This window comes from Molossus molossus, unplaced genomic scaffold (genome assembly GCF_014108415.1).
Source record: "Molossus molossus isolate mMolMol1 unplaced genomic scaffold, mMolMol1.p scaffold_m16_p_4, whole genome shotgun sequence".
NCBI lineage: Eukaryota > Metazoa > Chordata > Mammalia > Chiroptera > Molossidae > Molossus > Molossus molossus.
The window spans coordinates 3113799-3137391 of record NW_023425377.1 but is presented as its reverse complement, the minus strand read 5'-3'; the positions used below and the strand labels follow the sequence as shown (position 1 = coordinate 3137391).

Sequence of the window (23593 nt, the reverse complement as noted above, 5' to 3'; positions counted from 1 at the left end):
GGTAGGTCTGGAGCGGGGCAGGTCTGTGTCCTCACAGGTGCAGACAGAATGATTTGTTGTCTGTTTAGGGAACGTGAGAATGCAATGTCTGGGCCCACACTTGTCATCCCCCACCCCACCCCCTTGCACGCACTGTGAAGTACACCCATAGGCACACAGCCAGGCCCTGACTCAGCTCCCAGCCGTAAGCTGACAGCCCCACACAGGCACCTCGTGGGATGTGTGGGTGCCCGACCTCAAGATTTGGCTAGCATCATTTTAACCAAAGCAACTCAGTTCAAATTGTTGAAATGTTGACTTTTGTGAAAAGTGAATGTTTTACATTTTTTCCCTATATTATGTTTTAACTTTCTCTTGTTAAGTTACTTTGGCCTCTCATCCCTCAGGAATACCAACTGTAGGGACTTATCTAGAATAAAGTCAGTGTTGAACAATAAGATATTAGATGGAACAGTCTCTATATCCAAAAAATAGAAGATAAATCGTGACTAGCTACATTTTCATTCAAATTTGCTCTAGAATAAATGGCTTATGGCCAGCCCACCGGTGTGTTCTTCATTTCCCACTCACCAAGCTCTCCTCTTGTACAATTACACAATTCCCTCGAATTCATGGTCAAGGAGTTTGTCAGAGGAAGCGATGGCTGAAAACTACTAGCTCCAGCATGGCTTATGATCGACACATTCGGGTCACAGATTTGGGCAGAGGATTAAGCCAAGATTTGATTTAAGTCTTGTGAACTAGCTATCTTAGTCCGTTCGGACTCTATGACAACATATCACGGACTGGGTGGCTTGTCAACAGCAGACATTTATTCCTCACAGTCTGGAGGCTGGGAGTCTGAGATCAGGGCCAGCACGGTCGGGTTGGGTGAGGCCCTTCTTCTGTGCTGCAGACAGCCCACTTCTCACCACGTCCTTACACAGCGGAAGGGCGAGGGATCTCTCTGCGGTCGTTTATAAGGGCACTGATCTCATTCGTGAGAGTTCCATCCAGTAACCTCATCACCTTCCACAGGCCTCACCTCCTAATACCATCACCTTAGGATTTGGGGTTTCAACACATGACTACGGGGGACACAAACATTCAGACCATAGTACTAGCCAAGTTTAGACTAGTCACATTATGGTTACACATTAGGATCCAGGGTTAGGATTAGGCATCTGGTCTCGTGGTTTGTGATGCTGACATGTTAGTGATGGTTGCAGTGTGGTTAGAAGTTCAGGTGCTAAGGAGTATGAAAGGACCAAGGTGTGAGCGAGCAAGCACCCTCTCCCTGCGTGTGCTACACCGAGCCCTTGCTGTAGAGCAGATTTCTGGCTGTCTTAAGTCATTTTTGGACTCAGAGTCATCAAAGACTCACATTTGAAAATGATGGTTCAAGATTGGGGTTGAGAATGGAAAGTTAGAGATAAAATTGGATTTATAAATTAGTCTAAACTCTGCTTAGAATTGACCGAGAATTTAAATAATCTTTATATCTGGAGAGTTGCATCTTTGAAAGGTGACATCCTATTTCCTTCTCTTGCATCTAGATCACTGAGCCCAGGGAAGATTCCAGTTTTCAGCAGAAGTCAATCCAGATGCTAATGACAGACCTGAGGGAGGGAAAGAGGAGCCTCCTGTGCAGATCATCTAGCAGAGCCCAGAATGTTCTAGAATGTTCTGAATCATTATCGAGCCATACTCCTGGGAGCACTTTTAGGAGTCCATAGAAGAACAATAAGAAGCCAGGTTTTTTAAAACTTCCATCCCTTCCTAAAGCACCACCCAAAATTTCACCTTGTTTAACTCAAAACTCCCCGGAGGTAGAAGTTGAAGGTTCCTTTTTTTATACACTCGATTGCAACACTACCCCGTCTAAAGGTGGTGTTTAGGGGCTCAGAATAGCAGGGAAATATTTTAAAAGTATAAACTTAGAGCCATAAATTATGATAGCTTAATATATGTCATACCTTTTATTGGTTTATTTTGAAAATGTTGTCCATAGGATTATTATATTTATTCTTATATTTAATATTTATATATTTTAAAGAGTTTGAAATAGTCATAGTTTTGATGTTTTTGATGGTATTATAGCTGTTATATATATGTAAATATAATTTTGTTTACATTTTGAAGGTTTTTGTGTTTTTTATCTATTATATTTATATAATAATAATTATCTTTTTTATAATTAATTCACTTATTTTTGTTACAGATGTTTCTTTTCCCCTCACTGATCCCCCCCCCCGCCCTGTCCCCAGCTTTGTTGTCCATGTCCATTGTCCATGCATACATGCATATAAGTTCTGTGGTTTATCTCTCTCCCACCACCCCCTCTTCTGGGGATTGTCAGTCTGTACCCCACTTCCACGTCTCTGGGACTACCCCATTTCTCAGACTGTTATGTTCATTATATTCCACAAATAAGTGAGATCCTATGATAGTTGTCTTTCTCTGTTTGTCTTGTTTCGCTTAAGATAAATACTTTCCAGGTCCCTCCATGTCATCTTAAAAGATAAGAAATTTTTCTTTCTTATAGCTGCATCGTACTCCTTTGATATCAATTATCTTATAGCTAGTTGGGTAGTTCCCCCATATTCTGGTAACTATAAATTTTTATTTATTTTTTTGTCTTTTTTATTGATGGTGAGAATTGAGTTATAATTTTTTTCTTTATTGATTTTTTAGAGAAAGAGGAAGGGAGAGGGAGAGAGAGAAACATTGATGAGAGAGAACATCGATTGTCCGCCTCCTGCATGCTCCCCACTGGAGATTGTGCTCACAACCTGGGCATGTGCCCTGACCGGGAATCGAACCACCATCCTCTTGGTGCATGGGTCGATGCTCAATCACTGAGCCACACCGGTCAGGTTCAGTTGTAATTTTTTAACTTGCCTGGATGACATATTTGTATATTATTTTAGATCATTAAAGAGCACAGTGCAATGCATTTCTTGAAATATAATAAAGATGAAATTCTCACCTTCACAATGGGTGTGGTCATACCAGTTTGATTAGCCCCTTCACTGTCAAATGATAATGTAGCTTAATGGGGCTGTGATTATTAAACTGAATTTCTTTTTTTTTAATTCTCACTGTAGGCCCTGGCCGGTTTGGCTCAGCGGTTAGAGCGTCGGCCTGCGGTCCGGAGAGACCTGGGTTCAGTTCCCGCTAAGGGCATGTACCTCGGTTGCAGTTTGTCCCCGGCCCTGGTTGGTCGTGCGGGTGGCGGCCACTCGATGTGTCCCTTTCACATCGATGTTTCTCTCTCTCTCTGTGTTCCTCTCTCTCCCTCCCACTCTATCTGAACAAAAAATGGAAAAATGTCCTCGGGTAAGGGTAAAAAAAAATAATAATAATAATCCTGAATTATTTTTCACATTGAAAAAAACAATGGAAATTAAGGCAGATCCTAACGTAGAGTCTGAGTGCAGAAAAGCAGGGGACAATATTGAACGGGAAGACTAAAAAGAAGGAAGAAAGCACCACCGGCACCTATACAATAATCTGAAATTCAAAATAAAGGACAGGTGAACCTAGAGCCCATGGTGAAGTAGGAACCATGGAAAAGAAACCGGGGTATTGTAGGAGTTTTGCAGGGGGCTGGAGGGGGGGGAGGGCGGGGAGAGCTAAAGCTGTTAAAGGAGATGGGCCTCGGGAAAGAGGAACTGCTAAGGTAAATACTGGATTATGGAGGAAAGCATACTGAGAGATGGGAACATCCGAGAAGCTGGGAGAGTCCCAGATACCAAGCTTCCAGAGTCCTCAGGTTGTGCCTCCCTCACAGCACACAGATGTGTTTCACCAACCAGAGAAGCTCACCTGAGCTTTTTTATTGGGATTTCATTGTGTAGGCATGATCTTTACAACCACTGGCCAGGTGATTGAACCCAATCTCCAGCCCTCCTCTCCTCCCCAGAGATGGGTCCCTAATGTAGGACCTGTGACCACAGAGTTGGGCTCTCTGGCTGACTGGCCCCCACCCTGAGTTACCTCGTTAGCATAAACCCAGGTGTGCTCCAAAGGGCTCAGCACAGGTAGCAGACACTCCCCTCGCTCAGGAAATTCCGAAGATTTAGGGGCTGCTTCACAGAACCAGGGATAAGGACCACCAGTGTTCATTATACACCACATTGAGCTGGGCCGGGGGCTCTGTCAGAACTTGGGGTGGCCAGGGAAGGGAAACAGGTGTGCGTGCAGAGCTGTGCCTGGGCAGACAGAAGCTGAAGAAGTGGGGAGTGAAATAATGGGGTGCTCCCAGGCCCCTGGAATAGCTCAGGAGATGCAGAAATTCAGGAGCTGGGATCTCCTGTGTAACCGAGTGAAGAGAAGCCCAGGAGGAAACCTGGTTGTGCGTCGCGGGTGGGTTTCTTTTTCGGAACAAGGGGGGAGGAGGGCATCCAGACGAATACTCTATGTTGTTATGGCAGAACTCTGTTGACTAATGTTTCCATTAAATGTCACACTGCTAAGTGAGCATGCCGCACCCCTTTCCCTTATTTATCAGGGTTGTCTGTGGTCACTGATTCTAATCCTCAAACTCTCCAAGTAAGGAAAGGACTGGGGCTTCGGGACACCTGGTGCAGCGCGACAGTACAAAGGAGTCCTGTGACTTACAGGGGAATACCCAGCCGGTGTGGCTCAGGGGTTGAGCGCGACCCCTGCACCAAGACTCCCGGGTTGGAGTCCAGCTCAGGGCACCCGCCCAGGTTGTGGGCCGAGTCCCCAGTGCGGGGTGGGTGCAGGAGGCGGCCAAGGGATGTTCTCTCTCAACGACATTTCCATCTTCATCTCCCTCTCCCTAAAATAAGTAAAGGAAAAAAATAGTTGATGTTTACCAAATAATAATAATAATCATAATAATAATAAATTACGGGGAAACTGGGGCCCCCTCCGGCGCGACCCCTCCCCGCACGCGCCCCCTAATGCGGGAGGGCCGGGACTACTGAGACGCTCCCTAACTCCACGGCACGGAGACTTATGGGAAATAGAGTCCTGGCAGTTGTCCCACAGCCCCGGGTGGGCCCCGGCAGGCGGACTTCAGGGTCCTCGTGCGCATGTGCGCCTGGGGCTGTGTGCGTGTTCGCGCAGGCGCACTGCTGCCGTGCTGCTGTCGCTTCCTGTCCGTGCCCAGGTGCGGGCTGGCCGCGGTTCCCAGGCTTTGGCCTCGGTTGGGCGAGGGTACCGGGCCTGCCGGGCCGGCGCTGTGGGTCGGGCCGCCACCCAGCGGGCGCGGGGCTGTGCGGGACGGGCTCGCGCGCGGGCGGACTCTGGAGCGGGACCTCCGAGGCGACCCCGAGCCCGCGGGCCAGGCCCGAGGAGCTGGGCGGCGGCGGCGGCGCGGTCCGAGCTCGGCCCGTCTGCATCGCGGCGGCCGGGCCGAGGCGCGAGGGACAGTGACGTCCCCGGGAGGGACATTCTCCTGAGTGAGTTTGTCCCGTAGGCCCCGAGCCTGGTCCTCGGGGACGCGGCCTGGGGAGGCGCAGAGGCGGGGACCCCGGGGGAGAAGCGGCGGAGCCTCGGGAGCCTTGGGGCAGATCAGCAGTCCCCACGGGGTAGGTGGTGCTGGGGACTCGCCCCGGCCGAGGACACGAGAGTGTGCGGCCGGCGCTCCCCGGAGATCCCGTGTCCGGGCCGGAGGGCAGGGGCAGGCTGCTCCGGAATGGGCGCTCCCCTGGGGCTTGTGACTTCTGGGTCTCCTGGGGGACCTGGGGTCCCAGGCTGGGCTGCGGATGTGCCGTGTGCCCTCCTCCCTGCACACCCAGCACCCCTTCCCCCTCAACGCCCCTCAGGACCTTTGTTCTCTGATCTAAGTGTGTGCCCGTTCCCCTGGGTCTGTCCTGTGCAGCCAGTGCAGCGGGGACAGGTCTGCAAGGCGACGTCCTGCTGCTAGGTGCCGGAGGAAGAGGCTGGGCCTGAGAAGGGCGGTGACTTGTCGGAGGTGGTGTGCTGTGCAGGTGGGATTGCTAACAGCACTCAGACTCGCAGGCCAAGTGTTGTGCCCGCTGTATTACCATGTCCTTAATAAAAGATTAAACACAGTGCTAACCAAGTTTAATCAGATAAATAAAACCATGCCTGGATGTATATTTATCCCATTTTTGAGAGCTCCTATTCTGTGTTCCTGTTTATTATTTGATCTTTAACAATTGAAAGAAACAGCAAGAGAATAGGTGAACAGTATGACAGGATCTCCCCCCCCCCCCCGTTTTTTTTTAATGGTGGCCAACTATTTGAAAAAGAGGTCAGTGTTTATGTTAACCAGTAAGAGTAGCCTGTCTAATTACTTCCCACCCATTTGGCGTGTAAGTGGTTCAGGTGTGTATTTCTCCTCTGTCACCCTTTAGCCCCTTTAGAGTGTGCAGGGTATAATTTTATTGCATTTTCTTTGGTGATTCTTATGCAGGAGGTTCCTGGCTAGACAGGCCAGGTTACTCATTACTTCAATTACTTGCTTCTCCTCCCCTAGGTCCACTGTTAAGTCTCTACACTTTTCCAGGAGCGGCAGAAAATGCATGAGTCCCAGGTGAGTTTTCCCACTTTGCTTTGTAATATTTTTTAGGGGGTTCATAAGGATCCATACTTTAAAATGGGAACATAGATAAAAGACGTTATGTATGTTGGATCAGCAACAAGAGTGTTTGTCAAATTCACATGTGCAAGCAGTATGATACTTTAGGGCTATTGAAGTTGAGCTGCAAATATGATCAATGTCCTTGACCATCATAGGAAAAGGAAAACACCATCCATTATGTGATTTGTATAGACTGTAAGAGAAACTGTTTTTGTGGGTTGTAAAGATTTCATAGTACTTGAAAATTTTTCTTTAATAAAGTTGATATACTGTGGATAGCTTTCATAGTAACAACCAGGAAATCATTGCAATGTATGGCTTATGCAACTTTGTGCTTATGATTTTTCCAGGCACCAAAATACTGTGATCCAAATAGACACGTTTCCATTTTTACTGTTTGATCCAGGGATAAAACAGAAGACAAGGACTTACTCTTCCTTCAGATATTTCCGTTAGTCTGAAAAGTATTCTCCAGTCAAGATGTCCTCACTTCCCATTCCCACTGCAGTTCTCAGTGTCTTGGCTTTGTCCTTAAACACTTTCCTGCATCTGTTGGTCAGGATTAGCAGTGACCTAATTATAGTCAAATCCAGTGGACATTTGCCAGTCCTTTTCCTCACGTGACCAACCATTCATCTGCCTTTGACATCTGTTACTTCTAAACATATTTTCTCCCTTTACTTAGCTTTAAAAAAACTGACCTGTATTTCTGTATGTATCTTTGAACGATAAAGAGTCTTTCAGAAGTTGGGTGGGGATAACTCACAATATTATTTTATCTTATATAATATTCTTTCTTATATAATATTCTTATATAATATCTTTTATTATATAAGAAATAATATTTCTTATATAATAAAAGAAAGTTTCACAGTTTTTTTTTAATGTTTTTTGGTTTGTTCTTTTCAGTTAGGATACAAAAAGAGGTCATAGGTTGCAGTTGGTATATAGGTCTTTAAATCTTTTAATAGTAACTTTCTTGTGTTATTTCTTTGTAATTTATTTTTTTAAGAAATTGAGTTGTTTATCCTCAGTTTCCCACAGTCTGGATTGTGCTGATTGCATTGCTATCTGTTTTAACTTTACATTTTATTTTTGTTAATCCTCACCCAAGGATATTTTTTCATTGAATTTTTAGAGCGAGTAGAAGGGGGGGGGGGACATCGATGTGAGAGAGACACATTGATTGGTTGCCTCCTGCACGACACTGACCAGGGCTGGGGATCAAACCTGCAACCCAGGTACGCGTGCCTTTGACTGGGAATCAAACCCACAACCCTTTGGTCCGAGGGCCAATTCTAACAGCTGAGCCAAACCAGCCAGGACTCAACTTTAATTAAAAAAATTTTTTTTCTGTACTGATTTTAGAGAGAGAGGAAGTGAGAGGGAGAGAGAGATAGAAACATCAATGAGAGAACATCCATTGGCTGCCTCCTGCCGGCAACCTCTAGGTGCATGGGTCAGTGCTCAACCACTGAGCCACACCAGCCGGGCCTTTACTTTTTAAAAATTCCCTGGACACCTGGTAAAGTTGGTAGTTAGATCTGGAAATTTATTCAGATTTCGGTTCAATTCTTTTGGCAAGACTGTGTTTTCCATGACATTTGTCTTCTTTCTTCCGGAGGCCCGTAGTATCTTCCTGTCTTTGTTTTGTGGTGTTAGCATCTGTTGATTGATGTTTGTTGCCGTGATCCACTAATTCACTAGGGGTGACCAAATGGTGATGTGCTTCTTTACCATTTCTTCCTTGCTTACTAGCTAGAATCCTTGGCTAAAGAAAAACATCTCTCTACTTGGTTCTGTGATTCATACAGGGAAGACAATTTTCAAAATACTGAACAGGCACCTGAGCGACAGGATTTTTTATGTTTGCTTCATTCTGTTATCATTATGAGCTCATGGTTTTAAACAAATTTTAAGTATTTTGGTATTTTAAAGTTGTTACTCTTTTTAATGTTTAACTGAGTCCATCTTTGAATCCCTTCACGTTAGTTTCTGAGTCCTTTTGAAAACATCCCCTATATATTTGATAACATTCTCTTTTATTCATTTTATTTGTAGAAAATTTCATATTTATAGAACAGTTACAAGGATTGTACAAGAACTCCCAGGTTCCTTTTGCCCAAACACTCCACAGGTTTACATTTTCCACATTTGCTTTATTATTTTCTCTCTGCGTATATATATTTTTTTCTGAGCTATTTGAGAGTTGGTGTCATATGTCATACCCCTTTACTCTTTAATACTTCAAATTTACCCTCCCAAGACCAAGAATATTTTCTTACATAGCCATGGTACAGTTACTGAATTTAGGAAATTTAACATTGATGTAATACTTTTATCTAGTGCACGGTTCATCTTCCAGTTTTGCCAGTTTTCCTAGTAACTTACTTTAAAAATTTTTCTGATATAGAGAATTCAGTCTAGGATTATGAATTTCATGTAGCTTTCATGCTTTTTAAGTCTGTTTAACATGGGATAGTTTCTCAATGCCATTATAATATTCGAGGAATACAGGCTATTTTATAGAATTCTTTGAATTTAGATTTCACTGATGTTCTTCATGATCATGTTTAAACTGTGAATTTTTGGTAGGAATACTACACAAATATGATTCCTTTGAAATCTATGGCACAGCCCTGGCCAGTTTGGCTCAGCGGTTAGAGCGTCGTCGGCCTGCGGTCCGGAGAGACCCGGGTTTGGTTCCCGCTAAGGGCATGTACTTCGGTTGCAGTTTGTCCCCGGCCCTGGTTGGTCGTGTGGGTGGCAGCCACTCGATGTGTCCCTTCACGTAGATGTTTCTCTCTCTCTCTCTCTTCCTCTCTCCCTCCCATTCTATCTGTACAAAAAATGGAAAAATATCCTCGGGTGAGGATTAAAAAAAAAAGAGAGAAATCTATGGCACAGGATAGGGTCTCTCCCCGACAAGTTAACGTGCACTTGAGAAGACTGCCCGTTCTTCTGCTGGTGGGAAGTGTCTGTAAATGTCCCTGAGATCAAGGGGCAGTGTTGTTCAGGTGGACTGTATGCGTGCTGATTTTTTGCCTACTGGTCCTAATCATGAGAGGGGGAAGTCGAAATCTGTGAGTGTGGTTTGTCTATTTCTCCTGCAATTCTATCAGTTTTTGCTTCGTGTATTTTATTAGGTACAAAAACATTTAAGATTGTTAAGCCCTCCTGATTAACTGGCTGCTTTGTCATTGCGAAGTGGCCTCCTTTATCCCTGGAAATACTCCGTGCTGTGCAGTGGCCTTTCTCTGCTATTCGTATCCCCAGTCCAGCTTTCCTTTAAGTAGTGGTGTGTGTGTATCTTACCCAGGCTCCTGCCTTGAACCTATTTGAGCCTGTATATTTCAAGTGCATTTCTTATAGGCAGCATATAGTTGGGTTTTGCTTTTGTATCCAATATGACAATTTCTGACTATTTTCTTTTCCATCACCATTTATTTCCCCTAATTGGGATGTTTAGACCATTTACATGTGATGTGACTATTGATAAAACCAGTTAGGTTATAGTCTGTTGTCCTTGTTTTCTATTGGTCCCATCTCTTTTGTTTCCTTTTTCTTTTTTGTCTTCCTTCTTTTCAGTTAATTATTTTTTATGATTCCATTTTATACCTTTTGTTGGGTTGTTAGCTATCACACTGTTTTGTTATTTTAGTGGATGCTTTGAGGTTTATAGTATGCAACTTTAATTTATCATAGTTTATCTTCAAGTAATAGATCATTTCCTTGAAGTAGAAGTTTACAGATACTTTCCATTTATCTCATCTTGGTCTTTGTCCTATTGTTGCATTTTACTTTTATAGGATGTATCAATCCCATAATACATTGTTATTTTTCATTAAACAGTTATCTTTTTAAGAGACAGTAAGTGTAAGAGAAAATGCATAGTTACCATTTTTGGTATTTTTCTCTTGCTGCCTTTAAACTTTCCTCTTTATCATTGGTTTTGAGCAGTTTGATTGTGATATGTCTTGATTTTTTTTTTTTCCATGGTTCTGTGCTTGAGGAATCATTGAACTTCTTAGATCTGTTCATTCATGGTCTTCATCAACTTTGAAAAAAAACTTGACCATTATTTCTTCAAATATTCCCCTCCCCCCCTCCCCCACAGTGATTACTGTTACCTTTGTGTAATGGTGCTTGAAATTGTCTCAAAGTTCAGGGTTGCTCTTCATTTTCTTTCAATTCTTTTTTTCTCTGTGTGTTTATTTTACATGTGGTAAATGTTTGTCGGTCCTAAAACTGCCCCTTAGCACAGCACTGAAAACTGTGTTTGCTGGTCTCGAATGAGGTGTCCATTTTCCTGCGTTCCTCTTGCTGGTGCTTTTGGGCCTGGTGGAGTACACCTCTCGCTGCTGCAAGGAAACTGTTTTACGAGGTGATAAGTTGTCTTGCTTTTCCGAAAATACCTTTAGAGTATCATTAAGCTTATATGACACTTTGATTTGATATATAGTTCTAGGTTCAAAATCCCTTTTCTTTAAAAAGTGGTAGCAGTTCTCCATGAGAAACAACATCAGTTACCAAGATCTAGTACATTTTTTTTCCTCTGTAACTTTTTCTGGATCTTTTTCTTATCCTTTTGGATATTTTATCAGGGACTTTCGGGCTGTCTGTAGCTTTCCTCCTGTATTCTCTGCACGTTAGATGAGCCTTCTCGATGTGGAGGCTCACGGGGCCTTTAGCTCAGGCATCACTTTCGGTTCCGCCTTTAATATTTCCTGCGGTCCCTCCTCTACAGTCTGTCTGTCTGAAAATGTCGGCTCTGGCCACCTTAAATTTTTTTCATCATTTCAGTTTCTTACTTTCTTTAAAATTTTTTTTTCTTTATTGATTTTGGAGACAGAGGAAGGGAGAAGGAGAGAGAGCTAGAAACATCGATGAGAGAGAACATCGACTGGCCGCCCCCTGCACGCCCCCTACTGGGGATTTGGCCCATAGCCTGGGCATGTGCCCTGACCGGGAATCGAACTGGTGACCTCTTAGTGCACGGGTCAATCAATGCTCAACCACCGAGCCACCCTGCTGGGCTCAGTTTCTTATTTTCTGAGTGACTTCCTTGATTATGTATTCTGTATCTCATTTGTTATTCAAGCTTCTTACTTGAGGATCTTGAAAAAATTCAATAACCCAGTCTTTAATTTCTAAGTATTCTCTGGTGGCTATATCTTAGCAAAATGTTCTCATTTTATGGAAGCAATATCCTGCTTAATTTATTAAAAAATATAAATCAATACAAAATAATGTAAGTTGTTTCTTTTATGAATTTGATTCTATTGTTGGGTTGGGTTAAATATCTTTTATTTATACTGTTCTCCTCAGCTAACGATTGTTGACTTTTTAAATCTCAGCTTTTGAGACAATAATTGAAGCTAGTGTGGATGTGCTCGGTGAACAACCCCGTTTTGCTCCTTGGCGGAGAGGGCGGCTGCAGACGGGGGTGGGCAGGGGTGTGTGTAACTAGATTAGCACCACTTCATTTCCCCCCATTTTCTCATCGTGATGAAATACACATACTACAGAATTTGTATCTTCGCCATCTCTAAGTCCTCATTTAAAGGCTTAGGGCATTGAGCACTTTTCATATTATTGTGCAGCCATCGCCACCGTTCATCTCCAGAACGCTTCTCAGCTTGCGAAACTGCACCTCTGTCCCTGCTAAACACTGACCCCATTTCTTCCCAGCCCCCAGCAGCCTCCCTTCCACTCCCTGTCTCTGTAAACTTAACTCCTCTCAGGACCCTGTCTACATGGAGTCATACGGTATTCGTCTCTGACTGGGCTATTGCACTTAGCGTAATGACCTTGAACTTCTTCATGTTGTAGAATCTCAGAATGTCCTTCTTTTTAAGGCTGAATAATGTTCCATTTGTATCTATACCACATCTTGCTCATCCATTCATCCGTCAGTGACACGGGTCACTTCCCCATCTTAGCTGCTGGAATAATGCTGCTGTGAACACAGGTGTACAAGTATATCTTTCTGTCCTTGCTTTCAGTGTTTGGGGGTACAGACCCAGAGGTAGAATTGCCGGTTCATATGATAACTCTGTTGTTGATTTGTTGAGGAACCATCATATTGTGTCCACAGCAGCTGCACCGTTTTCCATTCCCAGCCACAGTGCCCAGGGTTCCAGTCTCCCCTGCACTTTGGCCAAGCTGAAGTCGCCTTATGTTGAGAGCAGTTCTCTGAGCGTTGCCTCCAGGAAAGACATCCGTGTTCAACGTGGATAGAGTTGAATATATGTCTGGTTTTCCCAAGACGGTCTTGGGTTGCACCTCCATCCCTGGTATCCCATCTGACTTACCATTGTCCTGATGGAGTTTTCTGTTTGGACCGTGAGTCGGTCATCACCTGATTATAGGGGTCTGGAGTGCGATCTGCCCGCTGTCTTGGCCATGGGGTTTTCCCAGGTTCGGCCTTCATCGGCTGCTCTGTGCACGGAAAGCAAGAAGCCGTTTGAGCTGCCCAGGTGGCCCAGTGGCTTATCCGGTCTGCCAGTCCCTGTTTGACGGCCTCTTGATGGGCTGGGGGTGCTCGGCAGCTCTGTTGGCGAGTCTGCTGCTCACGTGTGCTGCGGCCAGTGCCTGCCCTGTACAAACTGCCCTGCAGCTCTGAGCTCTCACCTGCTGTACCCTGTGTCTCAGGCGTTTCCCGGAGAAGTCCTGCTGTCAGTAAGCTCTGTGTTCCAGCGCTCCTGTGAAAATGAACTCAGTTGTCAGATTTCTTTGCATTGGACTTTTTGGGTTTTGTCTTAGGCAGGAAAGTAATTGTCAACTTACTTTGGAATTAGAATCCCTTCTTACTGTGAAAAAGCTGCCCTTAACCAAGTGCCCTCCTGGTCTCTGCCCTGTGCCAACCCCCTAGCACTGAAGCTGCTTCTGTTTTTCCACTGGCGCTTTTCACCCTCACCCCTTCCTTCCCTTTGTCCTGTGGAACACCCAGCAGAGCCGGGAAGCCTAATCCGGCCACAGGAACGTGAGATAACTTGTTTCTCTTTTGTTAAACTACCCTCCACCTTGTATGCATCACCCTAAGAACCCCTCGGGCATTCATGCCAGCAACAGATATTTACTGCTGCGAAAATGAGGTTCTTGAGATAAAAGCCCAAGGAAGTAGAGGGCAGAGATGCAGCGAGCTGCTTGTGAGAACGGGAGTCACAGGCTCAAGGAGCTGACAGTGGGGACCCCCAGGGCAGCGAGTGTGAAAGGAGACCAGGAGGGTCCTAGGGTGTCAGCACGAGCAGGCAGGGAAGAGGAGCAGCCACCAGCAAAGGCGACTGAGGAGAATGACAAGGGATAAAATGAGCACATTCATTCACATGGTGTCTCCTGACCGGGATACATCCAAGGCTTTTAGAGCAGGAGTGAAACTTGACTCATCCGTGTCCCCTAAACCCAGACACTTCCATTGCAAAATCAGAAGACAGTTTCTTTTTGGTTTGAGGGTTTTGTTTTTTGACACAAGAAGGAACCCAAAGGCCATGTGTTTGCATGTGATTTGTTTTCTTTTCACTACCTGTAACATAAAAGGGATACAATGTCCATGGTTGACTTTACCAGTGAGCTCGGGATGCCTTGTCCACGTCACCCAATTCCCATCATGCTGCTGTTACAGGGACCAGTGTCATTCAAGGACGTGGCCGTGGACTTCACCCAGGAGGAGTGGCAGCAGCTGGACCCTGTCGAGAAGACAACCTACAGGGATGTGATGCTGGAGAACTACAGCCACCTCGTCTCCGTGGGTGAGCAGAGCGGCTTCTGAGTTGCTGCTGTGTGAGGGCTTCTAGTTCAATGACTTTTATCCTTGAGTTTGAAGAAATAAGTGATGAGACTATTGAATTCCTTTTGGGCACCAGGTAGAGTATCTGTATCTCTTCTTCTTCATCAAAAAAGTTCTAATTTTGATAAGGTGCAAAACGGCCACCTTATAATGCAGCCTCCAAGGCAGCACCTTCCACCTGGAGACGTGGAGGCCGAGCATCTGGTCCAAGCCCGTCTCCTTCTCCCGTGCACAGGGTACGACAGCACCAAACCCAATGTGATCGTCAAGTTGGAGCAGGGAGAAGAGCCGTGGGTGGCAGAAGGTGACTTTCCTTGCCAGAGCTGTCCAGGTAAGTTAGAATGTTCCAGTTTTAGAAATGGTCCATCAAAAAAAAAAAAAAAGGAGAGACGTCTGTAACATAAATAAATTAATAAAAATTTTAAAAACAAGAAATGGTCCATGAGAACTTTGGGAGTGACCGACGGCATCTCTGCCTCAGATGCCCTGAGTCACAGCCCCCGGACTCAGGCTCTCCCTCCAGCACACGCCCGGTTTCCGTGTGAGTTCACGTGTGATTCCATGTGCAGGGACAGTCCGTGCATCGCCGCCGAGGAGCGGTCACCGCTGGCTCTTGAATTCTCGTGACTGACCTGCTCCCGCGCCGCAGGAGTGCCCGTTTGCAGGCAGTCGGAAGTCGGACAGAGCATCTCCTTGAGATTTGCCTGTTTGTTCTTTTTGTTGTCCATTTACTTTCCTTCCTTCTAGGAAATGCCTCAGGCTTACGTTCTGCCTCCAGTTCCTCTCCCCACCCCATGCGCTCAGGTGTCACCCCCTCGTCCTGTCCCAGAGGCGCGAGGCAGCCCCAGCCCCAGCCCGGTGTGGCTTGCGCTCTGTCTGGAGGAGCTGACCATTGCTCCCGGCCGCGCCCTCGGTCGATGGTGCTGGGACACGAGCTGGGCCCTCCTACCCCAAGCGCTCGCTCACGTCGGCCTGTCCGCCAGCCCCATCCGAAGCAGCTGTTCAGAAAGTCTTTGTCTCATCAGTGGGTTTAGGTTCGTTCTGTTGCCTCCCTCAGGAGCATTGCACCCTGGGACCTGCTTTCCATGTCTTAACTTTTCTTGGGATCCCTTAAAAGGCTTCATCTGGTCTCAACTTTTAGGACTTTGGACTCTGTGTTCATGTTACTGATACAAATTGATGCCTAACCCTAAGCTGTGGTCAAGTGAACTGTTTTACCTGACAGGTGCCAGTGCCAGTGAGCTAGTCCGCTGCCCCTGCCTTCCCAGAAAGACCCTCCCAGGTCACTAGTTCTGGGCACTCTCCTGCCTCTCTTTATTCACTACATGTACAAGTTGCGTGAACAAGAACGTGAGCACTGACTTGCGGTGGGGGGAGGAGCCTAGAATAACTTCTGTTTTTTCTGTCAGTGTTGGGACTCAGGATGTTGTAGATTTCAGAGCACAGAACAGTCAGTGTTGCAGTCAGTGTGGACGAGAGCAGCTGACGGTGGTTTAGCGGATCCCTAAATCTGTAAGATACCTAGATAAAAGTCAGTATTTTAGGGGCAACTTTAGGAATCACGTTTAAGGTTTTACACCAAATGAAACCTGGAGTGTGGGAACTCTTGTTTGTATTCAGAATTAGGTTACAGTGTTCTGTCAGGGTCATGACTGGTTTCAGAACGTTAATGGTGAAATTTAATGCTCATTTGTTTTGTGTCCAACATTCTAAGCAGGTGACATGTGCTAACTAAGTTTGTCCGTTCCCAACCTGTGATTTAGGCACTATTGTCCACGTTTCAGATGAGTGAAACTGCATCAGTTAAGTCACTTGCTCAAGGTCCCCCAGCTTGTAACATGTCTGTGTCGGGGTTATAGTGCTCCTAACCACTGTTCTGTGTTGTGCAGACAAGTTCAGTGAGTGTTAAATAGACCATCAGCCCTTCAGAGAGCTGATCTTATTGGAAAGATCTATTGCTGTCTGGTCTTTCTTACTTCTTGGGGACATTTATGTGCCAGGAACTCTCCTTCCTGGTGAAATGTGACCCGGGCTAGGGAGTTGGGACCCTGCTTGTGGGACTGTCTCTAAACATGAGGAAATGGAGCTTTTTAAATGTTTATTTGGATTTCTTTGCAGAATTGAAAGGCAGAGATTTTGGAAGGAGCTACACTAGTAAGGATGTTGCTGTGGTAATCTTGTTATGAAGTGATATCTTACAGTTTAATATAAGTTGTAATCTCTTTCTCCTAAATGTAAGCCATCCTAGAGTGTTTCCTTTGAATACGCATTCAGCAATTGTTGTCGGTTCTTCCAGTGCCCCCTGTGCTCTGAGCCCTCCGGTTGCTGCCTGGATCTAGCACTCTTTCAAGTCTTTGTCCTCGGCTCATCACTTCTTGTGTTTGTTACCTCTTCCGCCAAGTTTTAAACATGTTTGTAAAGTAACAAAGTCACCTGTGTTCAAAGTAAATTTATTCTTCCTTTATCCACAAACGTTGAGTCCTATCCAACTCTCATCTCTTCCCCATACCTCCCCTAGCTCCACCAGTGTGTGTGTGTGTGTGTGTGTGTGTGTGTGTGTATCTGTCTTGAATGACAGATCAAGGGGAAAAGAGGATTATACACTTGTAATTACTTTTTAGTGGTGGAGATTGGCCTAAAAGCCAGAGTCAACCCCACAGTAGGGCACTTGAGTACCACTCCCATTCTGTAGCTGGTGTATTCAGATTGACAAGGTTTATTTAACTTTATTCCTTTTCAGAAGAAATCTGGAAAGTTGATGACATGTTGGATAGAATCCAAGAAAATGAAGATGAACATTCAAGGCAAGCTATTTATATCAATAGCAAAAGGCTAACTGAAGAGAGAGAGAATGCATTTGATAAAACTTATAATGCAGAAGCAAGCCTCGTTCCTTCAAGCGTATCTCATAATTGTGTCTCATGTGGAAAAAAACTAGAATCTCGTTCAGAATTAATTATTAGTGATGGCAGCTATGCAAGAAAAAGACCTGATGAGTGTAGTGAATGTGGGAAAACATACCATGGAGAGAAACCCTATGAAATTAATCAAAATGGGGAAGGTTTTTCTCAAAATGAAGAAAGTATTCTTCAGAAAATTGACATTTTAGAGAAATCCTTTGAGTATAATGAATGCATAGAAGCCTTGGACAATGAAGCCGTTTTCATTCCTCATGAGAGAGCTTATGTGGGAGAGAAGCCCTGTGAGTGGGGCGATTCTGGACCTGACTTTCTCCAGATGTCAAATTTTAACATGTACCAGAGGTCACAGGTGGAGCTGAAGCCCTTTGAATGCAGCGAGTGTGGGAAGTCCTTCTGTAAGAAGTCAAAATTCATTATACACCAGAGGGCTCACACGGGAGAGAAACCTTATGAATGTAATCAGTGTGGGAAATCCTTCAGCCAAAAGGGAACCCTCACTGTGCATCGGAGATCACACTTAGAGGAGAAACCCTATAAATGTAACGAGTGTGGGAAAACCTTCTGTCAGAAGTTACATCTCACTCAACATTTGAGAACCCATTCAGGAGAGAAACCCTATGAATGTAATGAATGTGGCAAAACCTTCTGCCAGAAGACACATCTCACCCTCCACCAGAGAAATCATTCAGGGGAGAGACCCTATCCATGTACTGAGTGTGGGAAATCCTTCTCCCGCAAGTCAGCCCTCAGTGACCATCAGAGAACGCACACAGGAGAGAAACTTTATAAATGTAATGAATGTGGGAAGTCCTACTACCGAAAATCTACCCTTATTACACATCAGAGAACACACACAGGAGAGAAACCCTATCAGTGTAGTGAGTGTGGAAAATTCTTTTCTCGGGTGTCATACCTCACTATACATTATAGAAGCCATTTAGAAGAGAAACCCTATGAATGTAACGAGTGTGGCAAAACCTTCAATTTAAATTCAGCCTTCATTAGGCATCGGAAAGTACACACAGATGAGAAACCCCTCGAATGTAGTGAATGCGGAAAGTTCTCTCAGTTCTCATATGTTGCTGACCATCATACAACCCCTTTAGGAGAGAAACCCTATGAATGTAATGAATGTGGGAGAACCTTCCTTGAGAATTCAGCCTTTGACGGGCGCCAGTCACTTCCCAAAGGAGAGAAATCTTATGAATGTAATATATGTGGGAAATTGTTCTCTGATTTGTCATATTACACTGTACATTATAGAAGTCATTCGGAAGAGAAGCCCTATGGGTGTAACGAATGTGGGAAAACCTTCTCCCATAATTCATCCCTCTTTAGACATCAGAGAGTACACACAGGAGAGAAGCCCTATGAGTGTTATGAATGCGGAAAGTTCTTTTCTCAGAAGTCATATCTTACCATACATCATAGAATTCATTCGGGAGAGAAACCCTACGAATGTAGTAAATGTGGAAAAGTCTTCTCTCGAATGTCAAACCTCACTGTACACTATAGAAGCCATTCAGGAGAGAAACCCTATGAATGTAACGAATGTGGAAAAGTCTTTTCTCAGAAGTCGTACCTCACTGTGCATTACAGAACTCATTCAGGAGAGAAGCCCTATGAATGTAATGAATGTGGGAAAAAATTCCACCACCGATCAGCCTTCAACAGCCACCAGAGAATCCACAGGAGAGGGGATGTGAATGTACTCGATGGGGGAAATCTCCTGTGAAGTCAGACCTCATTTTAGAAAACCTTCTGAATGTAATGATTTGGAGTCAGATATGATCTGAGAGTTCATGTTTCTGAGTGGGGAACGCATTTAGGCGTTAGATTCATTTCTACCTGAATTTTGGCAGAGGAGGATCCCTAAGAAGGCAACGGGAAGCAACACCTTCAGCAAGACGCTACAACTCATTGGACACTAGATAATTTATACAGGAGTCAACTTTATAAATATTTAATATTTATTTTGGATTCAAATTGTATTTACATGTCAGGGACTCATACCAAGGCGAAGTCTGTCAAAGGGATAAATGTGGAAAAATATTTTTTTGTCTTGGAAATTGTTATACCAAAAGCCATATTTCTGATGTAAAAATCACCTGTTTATAAGAAAGATATCAAAAGCTATCGCCTTTATGTATAAAATGAACTTTTCAAATCATCAGGACTTAATAATGAGATCAGTAGCATTAAATACCTATGTGGAAGTTTCCATCATGTTTTAGAAATGCAATCTAACAATAATCCTATGCAATTCTGTGCAAGTTTGGATTTGAATAATTTGTGAAAAGGCAGCATTCTTATTTGAGTATTAAGATGGCGAAGTGTTGGTGAGATGTTTGCCAGGTCAAAGTAGTTCAATGCATAACCTTCTACTCTTTTGAGGCGCTTACAAATGGATTTCTAATAAATGCCTCACTAATAGTGATTTTTGTATTTTTCAACTACATTTGAGCAAAAATGATTTTTAAAAATACTATTTTCATAAACTGTGTCTAGATAATTGGGAATCAGGTCTGTTTCAGTGAAAAAGGACAACCCTCCTGTTCTCACTCTGTAAAGTAAGCCCAGCTCTCACACCGCTCGTTTCTAACCCCTAAGTTTGACTGTACAGTGTGCCAGCAAAGTGTGATTCAGATTTTGTCTATACTTTCATTTAATATGAATACAGTGTCTTTATTTTGTGCACTGCCTCTTATTTCCAGTATTTTGGAACAAATTGATACAAGTTTCTAGCAGACATTTTTTATTAACTCGATGTCCATGCTCCCCTCTCCTCGATGGAAGAGTTTGGTGTCTGTCATTTCTCCACCTAACTCAGAGGGTAAGTCCTAATTAGTCTAAACCAATCATGATAATTCCATTCTGATTGCCTGTACCTCTTTTGTAGTGGTTACGTGAGCCCGTCCTGGGCGGACAGAGTGATTGCATGTGTCTTACCCCAGGAATGTGGAGGGCATTTTAGTAATTAAGAATCAGTAACTGATACACCACGCGAAGAAAAGTAATCTAGCAGGCAGGGAACTAATAACATGGTAACATCACCATTCATTTTTGTTCTCAGCAAACTGTGGATAGAAAGGAACTTCTTTAATTGGATCAGGAGTGTCTTAAACTAAATCAGCAGCATGCCTAGTGGTGAAATATTGAAAGTTTTCTCCCAAGATCAAAAACAGATAAGGATATCTACAATCACTAATTTTGTTCAGTGTTGTGCAGAAGGTACCCAGCCAGCACTATAAGGGAAGAAACATAAAAGGCATAAGGCTTGGAATGAAGTAAAACTTTTATTTGCAGATGACATGATTTTGTACATAGAAAGTTCTGAGGATTATACAGATAATTAGAATTAATGAGTATAGGTCCCTGCATATAAGTTCATTATGAAAAATTATTTTAATATACCAGCAGTAAACATAGAAAGTGAAAAACTAAGAAGCAATACCACTTACAGTAGCATCAAAAACCCTTAAGTGCCTAGGGGAAAACTTACCTAACCATACTTTCAAGATAATTTTGTTTTAATTGCAAAACAGGAACATACCTACTTTGTGGATTCCCGGATAGTTCTTTAAAAGATGTCAGCTTTCCTCAAATTTCTATATTCAATGCAGTGTCAAAGTCCTAATAAGTTCTTTCACTGAAATGTAGTGAATGCTAACATTCATGTGAAAACTCAAAGGACCGATAGTAGGCAAGGCTGTCTCCTAGAACAGACAGAGCAAGAGGACCTAGGTTTGCAGATATGAAGACCTGTTGTAATGCCACAGGGGTTCTGAGGGTGTGGTGTTGGCACAGAGACAGTTGCCCAGTGGAACAGCCCGTGGAGTGCAGAAGCGCCCATACACAAGCATCCAGTGATGACGAAGATGACAATGCGGTGTCATTTGGGAAAAGGTGTGTTTTGTTTTGTTTTTCCCAATAAATGCTGTCAATTAAAATTCATAATTTAATAGAAAATGGAAAAATTAATTGAGGTGAATTTCAGATCTAAATATGAAATATAAAAATAATAAGGCTAGGAGACTATGTAACCTTATAATAAATAAAATTTTCTCAAAACTCAAAAAACATTAAACCATAAACTAAAATGTGTTAATTTGGATATATTAGGTTTTATTTTTTTTTTTGTTTATGAAAAAGACACCATTAAGGAAGCAAACAGGCAAACCACAGTGGAGAAGAAATTCACAATTCACACACATGGCTACGGACTTGAATGAAGAGGGACTGGTAAATGTTTCTGATAAGAAAGGTAGTAAGTATTCTGGGCTTTGCAGGCTACACTATCTCTGTCACAGCTACTCAATTTGGCTCTTGTATGGTGAAAGCCATATACAATATAGAAACAAATGAATGTGGCTTTGTCCCAATAAAGCTTTATTCACAAACAGGCTGCGATCTGGATTTGGCCTGCAGACCATAGTTGCTGACCCCTGATCTAAAGTGTAAAAAGAACACCTACACATCAACAAAAAATTAGAAAATGGTTAAAAGACTTGGACATCCACCTCACAAAAGAGGATATCCAGATGGCCAACCAACATGAAAAGGTATGTTTGTTTTATTAGTAATCAGGCAAATGCAAATTTTGAAAGTACCCATTGAAATGGTTAGAATTAAAAGCACGAGAAAGCATCAAGTTTTGGCAAGAATGTAAGCGACAGGAAGTCTATGCTGCGGCTGGTGTGGCCAATTGTCACTTCAAGCCGAACATGTGTATATCCTTTTAACCCAAACCTAGCAGAAATGCTCGTGTATGTCCATGAAAAGACATATACAGGAATATTTGTGTAAATGCAAAACCCAGAGCTATCTGAAGGCACATGCAGCAGGGTGTATGAACTTCAGTGGCATATTTCTCCCTAGAATGCTGTGAAGCAAAAAGAATGAACGGTAACAGCTCGATTCACAAACAAGGTTGAATGATGGCATCCAGACACAAAAGTGAACATCATGTATGACTCATCTATATACAGTATAGGAACAGACAAAAGTGTGCAGTTAGGAGTCAGAGGAGCAGTTCATCTGGGCAAAGGCTGAGAAGGGGGGGAATCACTGGTACTGGTAACATTCTGTTTGAAATGTGGGTGCTGGATATCTGAGCATTCTGTGCACTCAGATATGTGTGTTTTTCTGCATGTGTGTTATACTTCCATAAAAAGTGTTTTTAAAATCGCAGGTGTCTACTATTCTTGTTGCACACACTCTTGCCTGCCATCTTTTTCTAGATGGGTCGGAATATGCTGCAGAACTGGAATGATGGTAGAGTTGGCATGATTCTGTGCAGGGAATACTCTTTGTGGTGGTTTTAATGGCAACTGCTAAGATTTCCTACACTGTGACCATAAGGCTTAATTATTATAACGTATACTTCAAGTAAAAGATTTAAAAGGTGATGGAGCCATTACATATTTTGTCATCCTACCCTTTGCATATATAAATGGGTCTGAACTGCCTCTTCAATAAAGAACTGATGTGTGTGAACGTTTTCTATTTTCTCAAACTGTTGTTAACATTTCTGAGTTCGGGGTGCATCATCACCCTGTCACAAGTGGTGGCCTTTCTTTGAGGTAAATAAATATAATGGTGAGTTTGATGAAAAAGTATTTAAAAGGTTTCAGGTAATCCTTTCAGATGCACAGTTACCAGCACCAATGTGAGAGTAAAGAAAATGGTTAACTAAGATTTTGCACCATAAAAAATAAAGCTCTTGGGTCCTGCCGGTGTGGCTCAGTGTTTGAGCATTGACCCATGCACCAAGAGATCGCTGGTTTGATTCCTGGTCAGGGGACATGCCCAAGTTGTGGGCCAAATCCCCCTGGGGGGCATGCAGGAGGTGGCCAATCAATGTTCTCTCGCATTGATGTTTCTGTCTCTCTCCCTCACGCTTCCTCTCTAAAATCAATGAAGGGAAAAAAATTTTTTTAAAGAAATAATAAAGCTCTTGGTTGGAGGGAGGAGACTCAGCTGATGGCACAACAGGAATGAATGATGACATTTGATGCAAGAGTCTGTGTACTTGGTTTTATTTCACCTTTCCCCTACTCCACTGAGCCAAGGGAGAACAGATGAACTGCGCCTTGCAGAGGGGTCACCAAGCAGTTGAGTGGTCCTGGAGGTCTGATCCCCGCATGGGCTGCCTGTTCCCAGTCCTCTGGGCCTAAGTGGGTGAGCGGTCAAGCAAAGCCGAGGCTCCCCTTCTACACGCCTGCCCTTGTCATCATGAGGTCCCCTCCTCCACCCCCATGTTTACTCCTGCTCACCTTGGGGTCAGTTAACTTTTCAAATTTTTCTCTGAAGTCCCTTAAATAG

The 23593-nt window shown here is 43.7% G+C and overlaps 1 protein-coding gene across 9 annotated transcripts; it reads left to right on the top strand.

The window, feature by feature from the left end:
* Positions 1–5505: 5505 nt before the first annotated feature.
* LOC118615505 (RB-associated KRAB zinc finger protein-like) lies at positions 5506–22716 on the top strand. Of its 9 annotated transcripts, XR_004956439.1 has the most exons (8): positions 5521–5942; positions 6455–6511; positions 14184–14310; positions 14584–14679; positions 17089–17152; positions 19984–20102; positions 21049–21175; positions 21422–21534. XR_004956439.1 is itself a non-coding variant. In XM_036240500.1 (7 exons), the coding sequence occupies exons 2-6, from the start codon at positions 6497–6499 to the stop codon at positions 21137–21139; spliced, it is 420 nt and encodes a 139-aa protein (XP_036096393.1). In that variant the 5' UTR covers positions 5506–5942; positions 6455–6496; the 3' UTR covers positions 21140–21175; positions 21422–21534. The 9 variants fall into 9 exon arrangements, 7 of the variants coding, with proteins under 7 accessions (XP_036096393.1, XP_036096394.1, XP_036096395.1 ...); XM_036240500.1 differs by lacking the exon at positions 17089–17152 and having other exon boundaries at positions 5506–5942; positions 21077–21175; XR_004956438.1 differs by lacking the exon at positions 17089–17152 and having other exon boundaries at positions 5511–5942.
* The last annotated feature ends 877 nt before the right edge of the window (positions 22717–23593 follow it).